At 40.9% G+C, this 20,892-nt stretch overlaps 1 protein-coding gene and 5 non-coding genes across 6 annotated transcripts; all 6 read left to right on the forward strand.

The window, feature by feature from the left end:
- On the forward strand, window positions 1-119 carry LOC127999705 (5S ribosomal RNA). The gene has a single exon (XR_008172512.1). It is a non-coding gene; the product is annotated as a 5S ribosomal RNA (ribosomal RNA).
- A 357-nt stretch (window positions 120-476) lies between these two features.
- On the forward strand, window positions 477-595 carry LOC128005667 (5S ribosomal RNA). Its single transcript, XR_008178304.1, has one exon. It is a non-coding gene; the product is annotated as a 5S ribosomal RNA (ribosomal RNA).
- A 4,184-nt stretch (window positions 596-4,779) lies between these two features.
- LOC127994951 (5S ribosomal RNA) lies at window positions 4,780-4,898 on the forward strand. The gene has a single exon (XR_008167917.1). It is a non-coding gene; the product is annotated as a 5S ribosomal RNA (ribosomal RNA).
- Window positions 4,899-5,256: 358 nt separating this feature from the next.
- On the forward strand, window positions 5,257-5,375 carry LOC127994567 (5S ribosomal RNA). Its single transcript, XR_008167548.1, has one exon. It is a non-coding gene; the product is annotated as a 5S ribosomal RNA (ribosomal RNA).
- A 365-nt stretch (window positions 5,376-5,740) lies between these two features.
- LOC127994962 (5S ribosomal RNA) lies at window positions 5,741-5,859 on the forward strand. Its single transcript, XR_008167928.1, has one exon. It is a non-coding gene; the product is annotated as a 5S ribosomal RNA (ribosomal RNA).
- A 10,266-nt stretch (window positions 5,860-16,125) lies between these two features.
- Window positions 16,126-17,707, forward strand: LOC127987504 (uncharacterized). The gene has a single exon (XM_052589853.1). The coding sequence runs from the start codon at window positions 16,394-16,396 to the stop codon at window positions 17,255-17,257; it is 864 nt and encodes a 287-aa protein (XP_052445813.1). The 5' UTR covers window positions 16,126-16,393; the 3' UTR covers window positions 17,258-17,707.
- The last annotated feature ends 3,185 nt before the right edge of the window (window positions 17,708-20,892 follow it).

Here is a 20,892-nt window from a genome sequence, read left to right on the forward strand (position 1 = left end):
GCTTACGGCCATACCAACCTGGCTATGCCGGATCTCGTCTGATCTCGGAAGCTAAGCAGGTTTGGGCCTGGTTAGTACTTGGATGGGAGACCGCCTGGGAATACCAGGTGCTGTAAGCTTTTTGGAAATTTTTCACTTAGTATATAATAATTTTGCCAAAAAATAGAGTCAATGCCAATCTCTGAATATTAGCAGGTTTGGGCCTGGTTAGTACATGGATGGGAGACTGCCTGGGAATACCAGGTGCTGTAAGCTTTTTGGACATTTTTCACTTAGTATATAATAATTTTGCCAAAAAATAGAGTCAATGCCCGATCTCTGAATATTTGCAGGTTTGGGCCTGGTTAGTACTTTGATGAGAGACTGCCTAGGAATACCAGGTGCTTTAAGCTTTTGGGTTTTCTTTCCTACTTATATAATGTACTGGCGATAAGATTGGCTGATCTTTAAATAGCCCTCTCTTTGCAGCAGACTTCGCTTACGGCCATACCAACCTGGCTATGCCTGATCTCGTCTGATCTCGGAAGCTAAGCAGGTTTGGGCCTGGTTAGTACTTGGATGGGAGACTGCCTGGGAATACCAGGTGCTTTAATCTTTTTGGAAATTTTCACGAATTATATAATAATCTTTCATTAAAAAAAAAAGAAAAAAAAAAAAGAGTCAATGCCCGATCTCTGAATCTTAGCAGGTTTAGGTCTGGTTAGTACTTGTATGAGAGACTGCCTAGGAATACCAGGTGCTTTAAGCTTTTGGGTTTTCTTTCCTACTTATATAATGTACTGGCGATAAGATTGGCTGTTCTTTAAATAGCCCTCTCTGCAATCAATCAATCAATCACCTTTATTTATATAGTGCTTTAAACAAAATACATTGCGTCAAAGCACTGAACAACATTCATTTGGAAAACAGTGTCTCAATAATGCAAAATGATAGTTAAAGGCAGTTCATCATTGAATTCAGCTATGTCATCTCTGTTCAGTTGAAATAGTGTCTGTTTTTATTTGCAATCAAGTCAATGATATCGCTGTAGATGAAGTGACCTCAACTAAGCAAGCCAGAGGCGACAGCGGCAAGGAACCGAAACTCCATCGGTGACAGAATGGAGAACAAAAACCTTGGGAGAAACCAGGCTCAGTTGGGGGGTCAGTTCTCCTCTGACCAGACGAAAACCAGTAGTTCAATTCCAGGCTGCAGCAAAGTCAGATTGTGCAGAAGAATCATCTGTTTCCTGTGGTCTTGTCCTGGTGTTCCTCTGAGACAAGGTCTTTACAGGGGATCTGTATCTGGGGCTCTAGTTGTCCTGGTCTCCGCTGTCTTTCAGGGCAGTAGAGGTCCTTTCTAGGTGCTGATCCACCATCTGGTCTGGATACGTACTGGATCCGGGTGACTGCAGTGACCCTCTGATCTGGACACAGACTGGATCTCGTGGCCACGGTGACCTCGGAACAAGAGAGAAACAGACAAATATTAGCGTAGATGCCATTCTTCTAATGATGTAGAAAGTACGGTGTTATGTGAAGTGTTTCCGGTTCCGGTTTACCTAATTAATGCAGCCTAAAAATCCTTTAACGGATTTGGATATTAAAAGCATATTAGTATGTTATGTGTATGCCAGGTTAAAGAGATGGGTCTTTAATCTAGATTTAAACTGCAAGAGTGTGTCTGCCTCCCGAACAATGTTAGGTAGGTTATTCCAGAGTTTAGGCGCCAAATAGGAAAAGGATCTGCCGCCCGCAGTTGATTTTGATATTCTAGGTATTATCAAATTGCCTGAGTTTTGAGAACGTAGCGGACGTAGAGGAGTATAATGTAAAAGGAGCTCATTCAAATACCGAGGTGCTAAACCATTCAGGGCTTTATAAGTAATAAGCAATATTTTAAAATCTATACGATGTTTGATAGGGAGCCAGTGCAGTGTGGACAGGACCGGGCTAATATGGTCATACTTCCTGGTTCTAGTAAGAACTCTTGCTGCTGCATTTTGGACTAGCTGTAGTTTGTTTACCAAGCGTGCAGAACAACCACCCAATAAAGCATTACAATAGTCTAACCTTGAAGTCATAAATGCATGGATTAAAATTTCTGCATTTGACATTGAGAGCATAGGCCGTAATTTAGATATATTTTTGAGATGGAAAAATGCAGTTTTACAAATGCTAGAAACGTGTCTTTCTAAGGAAAGATTGCGATCAAGTAGCACACCTAGGTTCCTAACTGATGACGAAGAATTGACAGAGCAACCATCAAGTCTTAGACAGTGTTCTAGGTTATTACAAGCAGAGTTTTTAGGCCCTATGATCAACACCTCTGTTTTTTCTGAATTTAGCAGTAAGAAATTACTCGTCATCCAATTTTTTATATCGACTATGCATTCCATTAGTTTTTCAAATTGGTGTGTTTCACCAGGCTGCGAGGAAATATAGAGCTGCGTATCATCAGCATAACAGTGAAAGCTAACACCATGTTTCCTGATGATATCTCCCAAGGGTAACATATAAAGCGTGAAGAGTAGCGGCCCTATTACTGAGCCTTGAGGTACTCCATACTGCACATGTGATCGATATGATACATCTTCATTCACTGCTACGAACTGATGGCGGTCATATAAGTACGATTTAAACCATGCTAATGCACTTCCACTGATGCCAACAAAGTGTTCAAGTCTATGCAAAAGAATGTTGTGGTCAATTGTGTCAAACGCAGCACAAAGATCCAATAAAACTAATAGAGAGATACACCCACGATCAGATGATAAGAGCAGATCATTTGTAACTCTAAGGAGAGCAGTCTCAGTACTATGATACGGTCTAAATCCTGACTGGAAATCCTCACATATACCATTATTCTCTAAGAAGGAATATAATTGTGAGGATACCACCTTTTCTAGTATCTTGGACAGAAAAGGGAGATTCGAGATTGGTCTATAACTAACAAGTTCTCTGGGGTCAAGTTGTGGCTTTTTTATGAGAGGCTTAATAACAGCCAGTTTGAAGGTTTTGGGGACATATCCTAATGACAATGAGGAATTAATAATAGTCAGAAGAGGACCTATGACTTCTGGAAGCACCTCTTTTAAGAGCTTAGATGGTATAGGGTCTAACATACATGTTGTTGGTTTAAATGATTTAACAAGTTTATACAATTCTTCCTCTCCTATAGTAGAGAATGAGTGGAACTGTTCCTCAGGGGGTCTATAGTGCACTGTCTGATGTGATACGGTAGCTGACGGCTGAATGGTTGCAATTTTATCTCTAATAGTATCGATTTTAGAAGTAAAATAGGTCATAAAGTCATTACTGTTGTGGGGTTGGGAAATGTCAACACTTGTTGAGGCTTTATTTTTCGTTAATTTAGCCACTGTATTGAATAAATACCTGGGGTTATGTTTGTTTTCTTCTAAAAGAGAAGAAAAGTAATCAGATCTAGCAGGTTTTAATGCTTTTCTATAGGATATGCTACTTTTGTTTTCCTCCAGCTGCGCTCCATTTTTCGGGCTGCTCTCTTTAGGGTGCGAGTATGCTCATTATACCATGGTGTCAAACTGTTTTCCTTAACCTTCCTTAAGCGTAAAGGAGCAACTGTATTTAAAGTGCTAGAAAAGAGAGAGTCCATAGTTTCTGTTACATCATCAAGTTGTTCTGAGGTTTTGGATATGCTAAGGAATTTGGATACATCAGGAAGATAACTTAAAAAGCAGTCTTTTGTGGTAGAAGTGATGGTTCTTCGATACTTGTAACAAGAAGTAGAATTTACAATTTTGGCTATATGAAGTTTACACAGAACTAAATAATGATCTGAGATATCATCACTTGGCTGAATAATTTCAACACTATCAACATCAATTCCATGTGACATTATTAAATCTAGAGTATGATTTCGACAATGAGTAGGTCCTGAAACATGTTGTCTAACACCAATAGAGTTCAGAATGTCTATAAATGCTGATCCCAATGCGTCTTTTTCATTATCGACATGGATATTAAAATCACCAACTATTAAGACTTTATCTGCAGCCAGAACTAACTCGGATGTAAAATCACCAAACTCTTTAATAAAGTCTGTATGGTGCCCTGGTGGCCTGTATACAGTAGCCAGTACAAACATAACAGGGGATTTATCATTAACATTGGTTTCTCTGGATAATGTTATATGAAGCACCATTACTTCAAACGAGTTATACTTGAAGCCTGCCCTCTGAGAAATCCTAAAAACGGTGTTATAAATTGAAGCAACTCCTCCCCCTTTGCCTTTTAAACGCGGCTCATGTTTATAACAGTAATCTTGGGGGGTGGACTCATTTAAAATAATGTAATCATCAGGTTTTAGCCAAGTTTCTGTCAAACAGAGCACATCTATATTATGATCAGTTATCATATTATTTACAAAAAGTGTTTTCGTAGAAATGGATCTGATATTCAATAAGCCAATCTTTATCATTTGTTTATCCATATTGCATTTGTTTTTTATTTGTTGAACCTCAATTAAATTGTTAACCTTAACTTGGTTTGGACATTTTTTGTATTTTCTAGTTCGGGGAACAGACACAGTCTCTATAGTGTGATATCTAGGTGAAAGAGTCTCTATGTGCTGAGAATTAACTGACCTCTGTGACGGGAGGCAGCTAGCAGACGGTCGGTTTAGCCAGTCTGTCTGCTTCCTGACCTGGGCCCCAGTTAGTCAAGTATAAACACTAAGACTATTTGCCATATTTCTAGACAGAAGAGCAGCACCACTTCTTCAGCAGCACTCTTTGCAGCAGCACTCTTTGCAGCAGACTTCGCTTACGGCCATACCAACCTGGCTATGCCCGATCTCGTCTGATCTCGGAAGCTAAGCAGGTTTGGGCCTGGTTAGTACTTGGATGGGAGACCGCCTGGGAATACCAGGTGCTGTAAGCTTTTTGGACATTTTTCACTTAGTATATAAAAATTTTGCCAAAAAATAGAGTCAATGCCCGATCTCTGAATATTAGCAGGTTTGGGCCTGCTTAGTACATGGATGGGAGACTGCCTGGGAATACCAGGTGCTGTAAGCTTTTTGGACATTTTTCACTTAGTATATAATAATTTTGCCAAAAAATAGAGTCAATGCCCGATCTCTGAATATTTGCAGGTTTGGGCCTGGTTAGTACATGGATGGGAGACTGCCTAGGAATACCAGGTGCTTTAAGCTTTTGGGTTTTCTTTCCTACTTATATAATGTACTGGCGATAAGTTTAGCTGGTCTTTAAATAGCCCTCTCTTTGCAGCAGACTTCGCTTACGGCCATACCAACCTGGCTATGCCCGATCTCTTCTGATCTCGGAAGCTAAGCAGGTTTGGGCCTGGTTAGTACTTGGATGGGAGACCGCCTGGGAATACCAGGTGCTGTAAGCTTTTTGGACATTTTTCACTTAGTATATAATCATTTTGCCAAAAAATAGAGTCAATGCCTGATCTCTGAATATTAGCAGGTTTGGGCCTGCTTAGTACATGGATGGGAGACTGCCTGGGAATACCAGGTGCTTTAATCTTTTTGGAAAATTTCACGAATTATATAATAATCTTTTATTAAAAAATAAAAAAAGAGTCAATGCCCGATCTCTGAATCTTAGCAGGTTTAGGTCTGGTTAGTACTTTTATGAGAGACTGCCTAGGAATACCAGGTGCTTTAAGCTTTTGGGTTTTCTTTCCTACTTATATAATGTACTGGCGATAAGATTGGCTGGTCTTTAAATAGCCCTCTCTTTGCAGCAGACTTTGCTTACGGCCATACCAACCTGGCTATGCCCGATCTCGTCTGATCTCGGAAGCTAAGCAGGTTTGGGCCTGGTTAGTACTTGGATGGGAGACCGCCTGGGAATACCAGGTGCTGTAAGCTTTTTGGAAATTTTTCACTTAGTATATAATAATTTTGCCAAAAAATAGAGTCAATGCCGATCTCTGGATATTTGCAGGTTTGGGCCTGGTTAGTAAATGGATTGGAGACTGCCTGGGAATACCAGGTGCTTTAATCTTTTTGGAAAATTTCACGAATTATATAATAATCTTTCATAAAAAAAAAAAAAAAAAAAAAAAAGTCAATGAGTCAATGCCCGATCTCTGAATCTTAGCAGGTTTAGGTCTGGTTAGTACTTTTATGAGAGACTGCCTAGGAATACCAGGTGCTTTAAGCTTTTGGGTTTTCTTTCCTACTTATATAATGTACTGGCGATAAGATTGGCTGTTCTTTAAATAGCCCTCTCTTCAATCAATCAATCAATCACCTTTATTTATATAGTGCTTTAAACAAAATACATTGCGTCAAAGCACTGAACAACATTCATTTGGAAAACAGTGTCTCAATAATGCAAAATGATAGTTAAAGGCAGTTCATCATTGAATTCAGCTATGTCATCTCTGTTCAGTTGAAATTGTAACAACAATGAGTTTTACGTAGTAATTAACTCAAATGATATATAGGGAATTTGAATAATTAATCAGGAATTTGATTAATATATATCTCAGATGACAGTTACATTAAATTTGATTATGAAAAATATCTCAATTGCCTATAACAATAAATAATCACAGGGCACTGTAACTTACTCATTAATATGTCAATATTACATTCTTCATATCAATTATTGTGATATCTCTTACTGTAAATTACTGCAGATCAAACCGTGGTATGTCCAGCACACCACTGTAGACCTATCAATTTTCAATAAAGTTATCACGCCTTATAATTCAAGGAAAAGTATTCTCTGGCCATGAAAATATTATCCTATCCTTATGATAAATTTAGTTTCTAAATTTAAAGCTTGTAGCTAAAGACCAAAACATTTCAGTGACTCGTAATGTGAGTGGGTGGAGTCCAAGCCAATCATTTTATATATGGGTTTTTAATAATTCAACTAGTAATACATCAAACTACAAATCACACAGAGTAAATATGCGTACGAAAATACAGACAATAAACATTTACAAGACATAACGGAATCCAAATAAAAGAGAGAGAGAGAGAGAGAGAGAGAGAGCGAGAGAGAGAGAGAGAGAAGTAGAATGGGATCACATAAGGAGCTCAGGTATGAAAATCATAGTCAGTAACTTTTAGAAGCCAACAACAAATCGGATCATAACAACACTTTAAAGCAGCATTTAAATCTCCATAGAGAAAGTGATACTTGCAAAAGGTGGCCCCTGTGAGTGGCGTGAGATCGGCATCGAGCTTGTGAGCTTTACGCGCTGTTCCCGTTGAAACAGCCATGTGCCATGAAACGGAGGCCATGTGACGCGCATGCACGCTGCGCTTGGCGTGAGCGTGGAGCACGTGGTCCTTTGTTCTGTCCTCGCGCGGTATTTGAAAGGTTCAACAAACATTGTTCCAGAATTCGTCTTCCTTGCGGCCTATGGCCGCGCGGAAGCAACGTTGGAGAGCAGCGTGTCCGAGAAAGGAGAACGAGAAGAAGAGAGAGGCGGACCTTGTTCGGTCGACTCTTATAGATTGAGATGTTCACGCCTCTTTTCGCGTGAACCACCCAATGAACATCCGCGATCTGAAGCGGCGGGAAAGTTCCTTTGTCTCTGGGAACAACCCACCCTAATGATTTAGGACTTGTCCGATTTCATCAGGGATATTCTAGCACGTTCGTAATTCCAGAATAATACATTTTTCATTACTTTACTTTAGATAAATGGGTCTGTCAAAGCATGACGATTACACAGATACTAAAATTAATATGTGCAAATGATCAAAACATGAAGATACATTCAAATGCAGAATTACACACATTTAAAGATTTGATTAACACATGATAACACTGCAGATATTCCCAATTTATATGGGAAACCTCTAATGTACCGCAAAAACAATACTATACACATTAAGACTACATTTGAGTACATTCTATCATTCTTTTGTAAGGATTAGGTTTCCTGTCCTGTGGTCCTGTGTGGTCGTAAAATTTTACGAGCTACCAAGGAGTGTGGGGGTTGCAGAACATTTCTTTTTGAGAAAGTATAAGATTGAAATCAAGCATTTCCACTTATAAGTCAGCACTTTAACCATTTACCCAGGATTAACCATTTTATGCAATACACAAACATTCAAAATACATATTTAATAAAGGACTTACAAAAGTAAGGAACAAAAAGAAAGGTTTCTTTTTGTGTGTGTGTGTGTGTGTGTGTTAAGGAATTTGGGGGGGGTTTCAGGTATCCTTTGAGGCTCGCATGGGTATCGTAAAGTAATTTAAGTCCAGCCAGGCTGGCATTTAGTACCAACAGTCTGAATTTATAAAACAGAATTTAACCCATGAATCGCTGACCTGCATATCTGTTACATCTCCCCCTTTCGTCAGATGAAGTCCCTGTGTGGACATCATCGGACGGCAATCATCAGGATGGGCAGATGACAGGTGAATCGTGGTGGTCATGTAGCAGGTGGGTCATGATGGCAGGTGGTTCCTGAAGCTGAGGACTCAGCTTGATGAGGTTCGGTGTTGTCTTTGACTTGGCACCCCCTTTTCCGGGGATTCCATCAGAGACCTCCAGCCATAGTTGTCGTGAGTTTGGCTGTAGAGGTTTGCATCTCGTTGAGTATCCTGTATAGGATGAAGGTCACGCCCAGAGTCAGGGTGGGACCAATGACGGTGGAGATGCACCGTGCAGTGTTGGCAGCAGTCCAGGCTAGGACCGCAGATGACTGGTTCAGAATGGGCTGTCGAGACAGTGCTTGGAGGGCTGTATCGACAGGAGTAATGTCAATGTGTTGGGTGGTACCTTTCAGTACTTGGTCCAGCAGGTTGGCACGGGTGGCGGTGTCATGCTGGTCGTAGGTCAGCATAGCTGAGCGCACAGGAGCGTTGACGAGCCATCTGTTACCCACAATCTCTGCTTGCGTTTCTGTGACTTGTGTACGAAGCTTGGCTTCAGCAGGGCAGCGCGTATCGCTGACCCAGGGTTGCAGCTCGCAGATTCCTTCAGAGATGTGTCTGAGGAAGGGTTTGCTAAGGCAGAGATAATGAATGTTTTTGGTTAAAGTACACATGTGCATGTTTGGGGCCAGGTACAGCTGTGTGTCGCTTTCGTGGTAGGCCACCACATTTGGAATGTGTGTTTTGGTGTGGGTGTTGCTCTTCCACATCCTGACACTGACAATGTCTTTAGGTCTGTAGACTTGGCTTGACTCGCTGATGAGTTGGTTCAGGAGCACGTTCACTTCTCTCTGTTTGGGGTTTACGTGCCGTAGGAAGGCGCTATCCAGAGAGTTGGCCAGGTGTATTTGTAGCAGGTCAGCTGGCATGGTGATGGCGTAAGACAGCACAGTTAACACAAGGCTTAAAGATATCATGTACGGTGGGGTTTTACTCGTGGTTAGGCTGTCATTGGAGGAGCTAACCTCCCACAGCATGGCTGTTGTTAATGCTGTAAACAGCTGAGTCTGGGTAAAGTTCTTCTGGAAGACAGTAAACAGTGGTTTCAAGGAGTTTACAGTCTGGTTCGCTGCATTGACACTGGACATAACAATGTTAAACATTCTGGCGGCAGCAGCAGCGGCTCTAAGCAAAGCTCCCGGGAACTGTTTGGAGCGGTGGTGGTGTCCACCTAACTCCATTTGTGTAACCGTCACTTTCTCATGTTGGCTGAACAGGTGTTTGACATCGGCCTCAGTGTGAGTGAGGGAGTCCTCTCTCCATCGGAACCTTGTACAGCTGTATTCGGTTACAGTGCTGGGGTAGTGTGCCCTGTCATCGGTAGTCAGGAGTCTCAGCGGTTTTCTCGGTGGCAGCTGTCCTCTCTTTGGCTGACAGCACGGCACGGCAAACCACAGCAGCATCCTGGTACAGATAATAGGGAGAGAGAGAGAGAAAGGGGAGAAAGAAACAAACAAGGCCTGTCTTTGGTTGGACAGGACAGTCTCTTTGCTTCGTGGGCGGTGACTGGGTTTAGCTCGCCCTCGCCCATGTTTTGCCACATCTTGCTGCTGGCATGACGCTTGCTTCAGTGTTTTGTCAGTGGCTCTGGTGCTGCGTGGTGCAGCACATGCTGCGTCATGGAAATATATTGGCTTTATCCCCCTTTTGCTCCGTGGCATTACACGCCCTGGCATTGTGATGTCAGACGGTGCACAACCCACAATATTGTTCTGTGCACGCAGCATGGTTTGTGTATCATGCAGTGGTCTGGGGCTTTGGTTGTCAGTGACTGTAGACTGGTTGCAGACTGGTTGCCAGGGTGGATGGAGGGGTCTGAGAGGTGGTAAAACAAAGTCATTATCAAGGTTTCAGAAGCCCGCATGTCCGCTATGTTGGTCTGTGTAGACAACGGAGCCTGCGTAAGCGATTCTGAGGTAGGCAGTTTAGCTAGTAAAGTTCTTGTGCTGTGTGTAATCACTTCAACCTTGAATGTGGGTGGGTGGGTTGGGAGTGACCACAGAATGTTGTTTAGTGTGCCAGTTTTGGCAAGGGTGTCAGTGTGATCTTTAAAGTCCTCGTCTAGACTTGGTAACTTTGAGTGTCCTTTTTCCTTCTTCCAGTACACGATCACATTGTGTGTTTTTGTGATGTTATCACATTGCTGGAACAGGTGTTGGTGTTTGACATGCTTGTTTGCAAGTGTGAGTCCGAGTTCCACACATTCAGGTGAGGATTGGAAGAAACCCAGCGTGTGGTGTAAGGTTTGACCACCTTGCAGGTTGAGCCGAACAGCGACCCCTTTGGTGTAAGCTGGTACCACCGTACCCTGTTTGTTGACTAAGGTACAGAGGCTTGAACTTGGGCCTGTTGTTAGGGCGTTGTACTCATGGCTGGCTGCTGGGGTTCCCGTGACCTCTGTGACCTGACCGTCTGGCTCTGTGGGAGTTCCCGTGACCTCTGCGACCTGACAGTCTGGCTCTAGCAACCTGTGTGGCTGGAGAGAAAGAGGTTCTCGCACTTGAGCAAAGTCTTTGCATTGTGAAGTCTTTCAACTCCTTTCTGTAGCTCTGGATCTGTGTCGTCCTCTTTCTTGTGCTGGTTCTGGGTCTCGAGGAGAAGCTGATCAAGATGACTCTGGGTTGGGGCCTGGTCCTTCCAGGCCTCCTCCGCGATGTTGCTCCGTTCACTGAGCTGTGCCTGGGTGACGAGAATGTGAACTAGGCTTCCGAAGATCCTGGCGAGTTCTCTGTAGTAGTCGCTTTGGTTTGGATCGCGTGCCATCAGTTCATCTAGCTCGGTGTCTAGTTGCTCTGGGTGCTGCAGGTTACTGGCGTCCTTGGGCAGGAAGGGGGTCGTCACTGCTTTCAACCATGTCGAGAGGTGGCCCCCGTGGACTGCTGGACTGGATGCCTGGAACATCCTGATTCTCTGTCGGTGAGAGAAGCACAGCACACACACACAAAAAGACCAATGCAAGTTCGTTCTACATTTAACGAGCTATATTCATACGGGCTGTGCCGTTTATGAGAATTTTGGGGCTGACTGATGCAAACAGTCAGACAGTTAAGTAGCCAATTAACTTGGGTCAACGAAGGACCTGAAATGGAGATTTGACAGGCAGTAGCCTAGCGGGTCGTGTGATGACACCGGCTGCTGGTGGTCGCTCTACTATTTAACTTCGTTGGTGGCTCCCAGGTTACTGTCTCCATGTGAAATGAAAGAAACAAATCACAACAGAACAGAGGGTAGAAAAAGATCAAAGTGAAAAACAACACTTGAAATGAGATGAAAACAATAGAAACACAATGTGTTAGTGGGAATAAGGAGGCCTAAGCCTACTGCTAGGTTTTAAGATAGGGCCAACAGGTGAGTGGGCTATCTGGGTAGGAAACCTAGAAATATGGTGTGGCTTAAAGAAGCAAAAGGGTTAAACACTTAAAATATATCCGGGGGAATATCTAATATTCTGTGGTTTATAATAAGTGGATGGGTTTTATCACATTGGGTTCACCTGGGTGAATTGAAGTCATTCAGGTGGGAACCAGTGGCTTGGTCAACCTCCCCGGTGCTCCCCAAACACTGAACCGCAGTGTCCCCGGTCCTCCGTTACTCTGGCGTGTCGCAGGACAGCACGGCTTGTGACTTTTAGCACAACCTTTGGAGTGCCAAAATTGCTGATGTCTCTTGAGACAAGAGGGACCGAGTTTCACTCGCAGCCAGTATCGGTAACACCGATCGGGCAGCCTTGCTCACTGGAAACCTGAGATGACGGTCCAATCACCAAGGGAGTTCTACAATCAAATACACAAAGGATGAACAAAGGAAACTTAAAGTTAATTAAGGTTTGGTTTGTTTAACATCAATTGAGTAACTATATGTAGAGAGGAAAGGTAACAGCTTTACCTAATCATGATAAAACAAAACAAAGGAATTTATGATAATAATGGTAATTATCAAAATAACCTAAGTCAAAAGAGAGAAGCAAAATAATAAACATTAAATTAAAAAACAGTAATGAAACAAGGGAGGAGGAGTAGCTGGTTTTCACCACAAGGGGGGGAAAGTACTGCTTCTCTGTCTTTAACCTGCTGAGCAGAAAACTTAATTCAAATTAAAAATTCAAAACTGGTTTAAATCAAAATTTAAAATAAGCATGTAAGAATTAAAAGGAAAATCGGAATAATATCCTATAATAACCATTGATAGCTTGTAAGTTATCATTAATGATCATGAAATTAATCAAACAGGGTGAGATTAATCAAAAGGGGTAAAAGTAGACATGCAGTTTCAAAACAGAAAGGAAAAGACAGAGGTCTGTTAGTCGATTTAACAGGAGACTGCCACTAGATGGCTTACCTTCTAAGTGGGTCAATCAGTGGTTGACCTGACACATCTAGATTTCCACTATTAACAATTACATTTTAATTCAAATCATGTTTGAACCAAACTCAAAGTAAATGTAAACAGTCAAAGGCAGGGAAAATTCTTTTGTTTCCCTGTAATAATATTCGCACGAGCAAAGCTGTAAATGCAAATAATTATCGAGAATTTAGACATCCAATTCAAATATACATCACAGGGGATTATAAATTAGCAATCAGAGCGCATTATCTGAAATGGCCACAGGTTGGCAGCTTTGCACTCATGCAAGCTGGAATCAGAAAGCAGGGCGTACCCTGAAATTTCTAACCCACACGTTCCCTCTAGTGTTTAGATAGAGGAATTACAATTTCAATATGACTTAGAATTTATCTGATCGTTTGTCAGGCTGATTTTCTGCATCAAAAATCACAAGTAACAAACAGAAAGTTTTAATCTCTGAGGTGCTATATTAACATAGGTTGAAGGAAGGATCCGTTCACTTCCGAAACACAAATGTAATAAAAACAGGAATTTTCCAACTGTTGACTCCAATAGACATTTATCAAAATAGCACTTATGATTTAAATGTTTTAGGTTTAAAATCGGGTAGCTAAGCCAATTCTAGACCAGGAGTTTTTATCGTTTATTTTTTTGAATATCATGTGGTTTACCATGAATTCAATAACGATATTTAATAAGGCCTTTTTAACTGAATCAGAGGAACATCGCTCATGTTCAGATTTACATGTTGCAACTAATAAAAGATTTCTTTATCTTTTAATTATTCATATTAAAATGTTCTCACTGTAAAAAGATTTTGGTCTTTCTTAACAGGATACTTTTAACATTATACTGCAGTTTACTTTCATTAAAAATAACAGTGACTATACTGTTAAGTTTCTACAAATACCTAGCGCGCTGACTGACCAGCTTTTTGCCTCAGTCAGTTGAGTGAGTTCGCGTCTTGCGACTTATCTCACCAGTAACGTTACATAATTTCATAGCGCACGTGCAGAAATTATTAAAAACCATATACACAGATTGATTGCTCACAAAACGAAGTTTGAAATGCCCGCATTCTCCACCATAATGTAACAACAATGAGTTTTACGTAGTAATTAACTCAAATGATATATAGGGAATTTGAATAATTAATCAGTAATTTGATTAATATATATCTCAGATGACAGTTACATTAAATTTGATTATGAAAAATATCTCAATTGCCTATAACAATAAATAATCACAGGGCACTGTAACTTACTCATTAATATGTCAATATTACATTCTTCATATCAATTATTGTGATATCTCTTACTGTAAATTACTGCAGATCAAACCGTGGTATGTCCAGCACACCACTGTAGACCTATCAATTTTCAATAAAGTTATCACGCCTTATAATTCAAGGAAAAGTATTCTCTGGCCATGAAAATATTATCCTATCCTTATGATAAATTTAGTTTCTAAATTTAAAGCTTGTAGCTAAAGACCAAAACATTTCAGTGACTCGTAATGTGAGTGGGGTGGAGTCCAAGCCAATCATTTTATATATGGGTTTTTAATAATTCAACTAGTAATACATCAAACTACAAATCACACAGAGTAAATATGCGTACGAAAATACAGACAATAAACATTTACAAGACATAACGGAATCCAAATAAAAGAGAGAGAGAGAGAGAGAGAGAGAGAGCGAGAGAGAGAGAGAGAGAAGTAGAATGGGATCACATAAGGAGCTCAGGTATGAAAATCATAGTCAGTAACTTTTAGAAGCCAACAACAAATCGGATCATAACAACACTTTAAAGCAGCATTTAAATCTCCATAGAGAAAGTGATACTTGCAAAAGGTGGCCCCTGTGAGTGGCGTGAGATCGGCGTCGAGCTTGTGAGCTTTACGCGCTGTTCCCGTTGAAACAGCCATGTGCCATGAAACGGAGGCCATGTGACGCGCATGCACGCTGCGCTTGGCGTGAGCGTGGAGCACGTGGTCCTTTGTTCTGTCCTCGCGCGGTATTTGAAAGGTTCAACAAACATTGTTCCAGAATTCGTCTTCCTTGCGTGGAGAGGCGAATAGTTGAATAAACTTAGTAAAGAAAAGAAAAGAACGAAACGAAAGCGAAAGCTTCCAAAGGAGCCATTAAAATGGCTTTTTCTCTCAGCCCCTGTGCTGAGGGGGTTTGCGCGCGACGTTGGAGAGCAGCGTGTCCGAGAACGGAGAACGAGAAGAAGAGAGAGGCGGACCTTGTTCGGTCGACTCTTATAGATTGAGATGTTCACGCCTCTTTTCGCGTGAACCACCCAATGAACATCCGCGATCTGAAGCGGCGGGAAAGTTCCTTTGTCTCTGGGAACAACCCACCCTAATGATTTAGGACTTGTCCGATTTCATCAGGGATATTCTAGCACGTTCGTAATTCCAGAATAATACATTTTTCATTACTTTACTTTAGATAAATGGGTCTGTCAAAGCATGACGATTACACAGATACTAAAATTAATATGTGCAAATGATCAAAACATGAAGATACATTCAAATGCAGAATTACACACATTTAAAGATTTGATTAACACATGATAACACTGCAGATATTCCCAATTTATATGGGAAACCTCTAATGTACCGCAAAAACAATACTATACACATTAAGACTACATTTGAGTACATTCTATCATTCTTTTGTAAGGATTAGGTTTCCTGTCCTGTGGTCCTGTGTGGTCGTAAAATTTTACGAGCTACCAAGGAGTGTGGGGGTTGCAGAACATTTCTTTTTGAGAAAGTATAAGATTGAAATCAAGCATTTCCACTTATAAGTCAGCACTTTAACCATTTACCCAGGATTAACCATTTTATGCAATACACAAACATTCAAAATACATATTTAATAAAGGACTTACAAAAGTAAGGAACAAAAAGAAAGGTTTCTTTTTGTGTGTGTGTGTGTGTGTTAAGGAATTTGGGGGGGGTTTCAGGTATCCTTTGAGGCTCGCATGGGTATCGTAAAGTAATTTAAGTCCAGCCAGGCTGGCATTTAGTACCAACAGTCTGAATTTATAAAACAGAATTTAACCCATGAATCGCTGACCTGCATATCTGTTACAAAATAGTGTCTGTTTTTATTTGCAATCAAGTCAATGATATCGCTGTAGATGAAGTGACCTCAACTAAGCAAGCCAGAGGCGACAGCGGCAAGGAACCGAAACTCCATCGGTGACAGAATGGAGAACAAAAACCTTGGGAGAAACCAGGCTCAGTTGGGGGGTCAGTTCTCCTCTGACCAGAGGAGTTGGACAGTGTTTTCTCTACTTCCTGATGGCCTTCTGTAGCTAATCATAGCTCTGTGTAGCTGTTTTTATTTTATTTTTATTTTTTTCTCTATAATCTTTCTTACTATCACTGTCTGTTTGTTTGTTTTTTATATTGTAAAATATAACTTAATTCACACCATATTTCTGATATTATCGATCAATCTTATCAGATTAACTTTGATCGTTCACTCTTCCGTGACTGCAGTACACCTGCAAAGCGTTAGCACTCGTTAGCTTGTCATTAGCGTTTTCTTTTCTCCTCTCCTCTCCTCTCTCACGCTGCAGTTTTCCACAAGTTCATCAAACAACCGCAGTAAGAATATTTCATCAAGCACGGTGAGTAATGGCTTCTCCTACAATTGTTATTTGCACCTCTTGCCACATGTACAGTTTATCTATCTCTGTCGCTGATGAGGGATTCACATGTGATAAATGCAGGGAAATAGTTAGGCTGACAGAGAAGATTTCAGAATTAGAGACACGCATCCAAACTTTAATTGAGGACAGTAAGAATGTTAGGGCTCTAGATATGGCTTTGGATGCGTCTAGCTCAGGGATTCCTGTACATTGTCCGGTTCCAGCAGAGCCCCTGCAGCAGGGCAACTGGGTGACGGTGAGGCAGCATAGTCGTGGGTCAAAACACTGCTCTTCTGTTCCGATCAAAACATCAAACAGGTTCTCCCCACTCAGTGATGCACCCACTGAGAAACCTGATGAAAGTGCTCTAGTTATTGGTGATTCTATTGTACGGAACGTGAATATAGAGACACCAGCCACCATAGTCAAATGTTTACCGGGAACCAGAGCGCCTGACATCTTGGCAAATTTAAAAGTGCTGGCTAATGCTAAGCGTAAATACAGTAAGATTGTTATTCATGCCGGCGCTAATGATGTTCGACTTCGCCAGTCGGAGATCACTAAAAATAACTTTAAAGAGGTGTGTGAACTTGCAAGCACGATGTCAGACACTGTAATATGCTCTGGTCCCCTCCCTGCTTACCGTGGTGACAAGATGCATAGCAGATTGTCATCACTCAATGGCTGGATGTCTAAGTGGTGCCCACAGAATAACATAGGTTTCATAGACAATTGGACGAGCTTTTGGGGCAGACCTGACCTGTTTAAAAGAGATGGTCTTCATCCCTCCTGGGGTGGTGCTGCTCTTCTGTCTAGAAATATGGCACATAGTCTTAGTGTTTATACTTGACTAACTGGGGCCCAGGTCAGGAAGCAGACAGACTGGCTAAACCGACCGTCTGCTAGCTGCCTCCCGTCACAGAGGTCAGTTAATTCTCAGCACATAGAGACTCTTTCACCTAGATATCACACTATAGAGACTGTGTCTGTTCCCCGAACTAGAAAATACAAAAAAAGTCCAAACCAAGTTAAGGTTAACAATTTAATTGAGGTTCAACAAATAAAAAACAAATGCAATATGGATAAACAAATGATAAAGATTGGCTTATTGAATATCAGATCCATTTCTACGAAAACACTTTTTGTAAATAATATGATAACTGATCATAATATAGATGTGCTCTGTTTGACAGAAACTTGGCTAAAACCTGATGATTACATTATTTTAAATGAGTCCACCCCCCAAGATTATTGTTATAAACACGAGCCGCGTCTAAAAGGCAAAGGGGGAGGAGTTGCTTCAATTTTTAACAACGTTTACAGGATTTCTCAGAGGGCAGGCTTCAAGTATAACTCGTTTGAAAAAGACGCATTGGGATCAGCATTTATAGACATTCTGAACTCTATTGGTGTTAGACAACATGTTTCAGGACCTACTCATTGTCGAAATCATACTCTAGATTTAATACTGTCACATGGAATTGATGTTGATAGTGTTGAAATTATTCAGCCAAGTGATGATATCTCAGATCATTATTTAGTTCTGTGTAAACTTCATATAGCCAAAATTGTAAATTCTACTTCTTGTTACAAGTATCGAAGAACCATCACTTCTACCACAAAAGACTGCTTTTTAAGTTATCTTCCTGATGTATCCGAATTCCTTAGCATATCCAAAACCTCAGAACAACTTGATGATGTAACAGAAACTATGGACTCTCTCTTTTCTAGCACTTTAAATACAGTTGCTCCTTTACGCTTAAGGAAGGTTAAGGAAAACAGTTTGACACCATGGTATAATGAGCATACTCGCACCCTAAAGAGAGCAGCCCGAAAAATGGAGCGCAGCTGGAGGAAAACAAAACTAGAGGTATTTCGTATTGCTTGGCGGGAAAGTAGCATATCCTATAGAAAAGCATTTAAAACTGCTAGATCTGATTACTTTTCTTCTCTTTTAGAAGAAAACAAACATAACCCCAGGTATTTATTCAATACAGTGGCTAAATTAACGAAAAATAAAGCCTCAACAAGTGTTGACATTTCCCAACACCACAACAGTAATGACTTTATGAACTACTTTACTTCTAAAATCGATACTATTAGAGATAAAATTGCAACCATTCAGCCGTCAGCTACAGTATCACATCAGACAGTGCACTATAGACCCCCTGAGGAACAGTTCCACTCATTCTCTACTATAGGAGAGGAAGAATTGTATAAACTTGTTAAATCATCTAAACCAACAACATGTATGTTAGACCCTATACCATCTAAGCTCCTAAAAGAGGTGCTTCCAGAAGTCATAGGTCCTCTTCTGACTATTATTAATTCCTCATTGTCATTAGGATATGTCCCCAAAACCTTCAAACTGGCTGTTATTAAGCCTCTCATAAAAAAGCCACAACTTGACCCCAGAGAACTTGTTAATTATAGACCAATCTCGAATCTCCCTTTTCTGTCCAAGATACTAGAAAAGGTGGTATCCTCACAATTATATTCCTTCTTAGAGAATAATGGTATATGTGAGGATTTCCAGTCAGGATTTAGACCGTATCATAGTACTGAGACTGCTCTCCTTAGAGTTACAAATGATCTGCTCTTATCATCTGATCGTGGGTGTATCTCTCTATTAGTGTTATTGGATCTTAGTGCTGCGTTTGACACAATTGACCACAACATTCTTTTGCATAGACTTGAACACTTTGTTGGCATCAGTGGAAGTGCATTAGCATGGTAGTTTAAATCGTACTTATATGACCGCCATCAGTTCGTAGCAGTGAATGAAGATGTATCATATCGATCACAAGTTCAAGACCAGGACTTGCTTGGTTGGCTTGCTTAGTTGGGGTCACTTCATCTACAGCGATATCATTGACTTGATTGCAAATAAAAACAGACACTATTTCAACTGAACAGAGATGACATAACTGAATTCAATGATGAACTGCCTTTAACTATCATTTTGCAATATTGAGACACTGTTTTCCAAATGAATGTTGTTCAGTGCTTTGACGCAATGTATTTAGTTTAAAGCACTATATAAATAAAGGTGATTGATTGATTGATTGACCAGACGAAAACCAGTAGTTCAATTCCAGGCTGCAGCAAAGTCAGATTGTGCAGAAGAATCATCTGTTTACTGTGGTCTTGTCCTGGTGCTCCTCTGAGACAAGGTCTTTACAGGGGATCTGTATCTGGGGCTCTAGTTGTCCTGGTCTCCGCTGTCTTTCATGGCAGTAGAGGTCCTTTCTAGGTGCTGATCCACCATCTGGTCTGGATACGTACTGGATCCGGGTGACTGCAGTGACCCTCTGATCTGGACACAGACTGGATCTCGTGGCCACGGTGACCTCGGAACAAGAGAGAAACAGACAAATATTAGCGTAGATGCCATTCTTCTAATGATGTAGAAAGTACGGTGTTATGTGAAGTGTTTCCGGTTCCGGTTTACCTAATTAATGCAGCCTAAAAATCCTTTAACGGATTTGGATATTAAAAGCATATTAGTATGTTATGTGTATGCCAGGTTAAAGAGATGGGTCTTTAATCTAGATTTAAACTGCAAGAGTGTGTCTGCCTCCCGAACAATGTTAGGTAGGTTATTCCAGAGTTTAGGCGCCAAATAGGAAAAGGATCTGCCGCCCGCAGTTGATTTTGATATTCTAGGTATTATCAAATTGCCTGAGTTTTGAGAACGTAGCGGACGTAGAGGAGTATAATGTAAAAGGAGCTCATTCAAATACCGAGGTGCTAAACCATTCAGGGCTTTATAAGTAATAAGCAATATTTTAAAATCTATACGATGTTTGATAGGGAGCCAGTGCAGTGTGGACAGGACCGGGCTAATATGGTCATACTTCCTGGTTCTAGTAAGAACTCTTGCTGCTGCATTTTGGACTAGCTGTAGTTTGTTTACCAAGCGTGCAGAACAACCACCCAATAAAGCATTACAATAGTCTAACCTTGAAGTCATAAATGCATGGATTAAAATTTCTGCATTTGACATTGAGAGCATAGGCCGTAATTTAGATATATTTTTGAGATGGAAAAATGCAGTTTTACAAATGCTAGAAACGTGTCTTTCTAAGGAAAGATTGCGATCAAGTAGCACACCTAGGTTCCTAACTGATGACGAAGAATTGACAGAGCAACCATCAAGTCTTAGACAGTGTTCTAGGTTATTACAAGCAGAGTTTTTAGGCCCTATGATTAACACCTCTGTTTTTTCTGAATTTAGCAGTAAGAAATTACTCGTCATCCAATTTTTTATATCGACTATGCATTCCATTAGTTTTTCAAATTGGTGTGTTTCACCAGGCTGCGAGGAAATATAGAGCTGCGTATCATCAGCATAACAGTGAAAGCTAACACCATGTTTCCTGATGATATCTCCCAAGGGTAACATATAAAGCGTGAAGAGTAGCGGCCCTAGTACTGAGCCTTGAGGTATTCCATACTGCACTTGTGATCGATATGATACATCTT

This window comes from Carassius gibelio, chromosome B22, assembly GCF_023724105.1.
Source record: "Carassius gibelio isolate Cgi1373 ecotype wild population from Czech Republic chromosome B22, carGib1.2-hapl.c, whole genome shotgun sequence".
Lineage (NCBI taxonomy): Eukaryota > Metazoa > Chordata > Actinopteri > Cypriniformes > Cyprinidae > Carassius > Carassius gibelio.

Excerpts from the sequence above, each read along its gene's own strand:
- LOC127987504 (XM_052589853.1), top strand. The coding sequence starts at position 16,394 with ATGGCTTCTCCTACAATTGTTATTTGCACCTCTTGCCACATGTACAGT.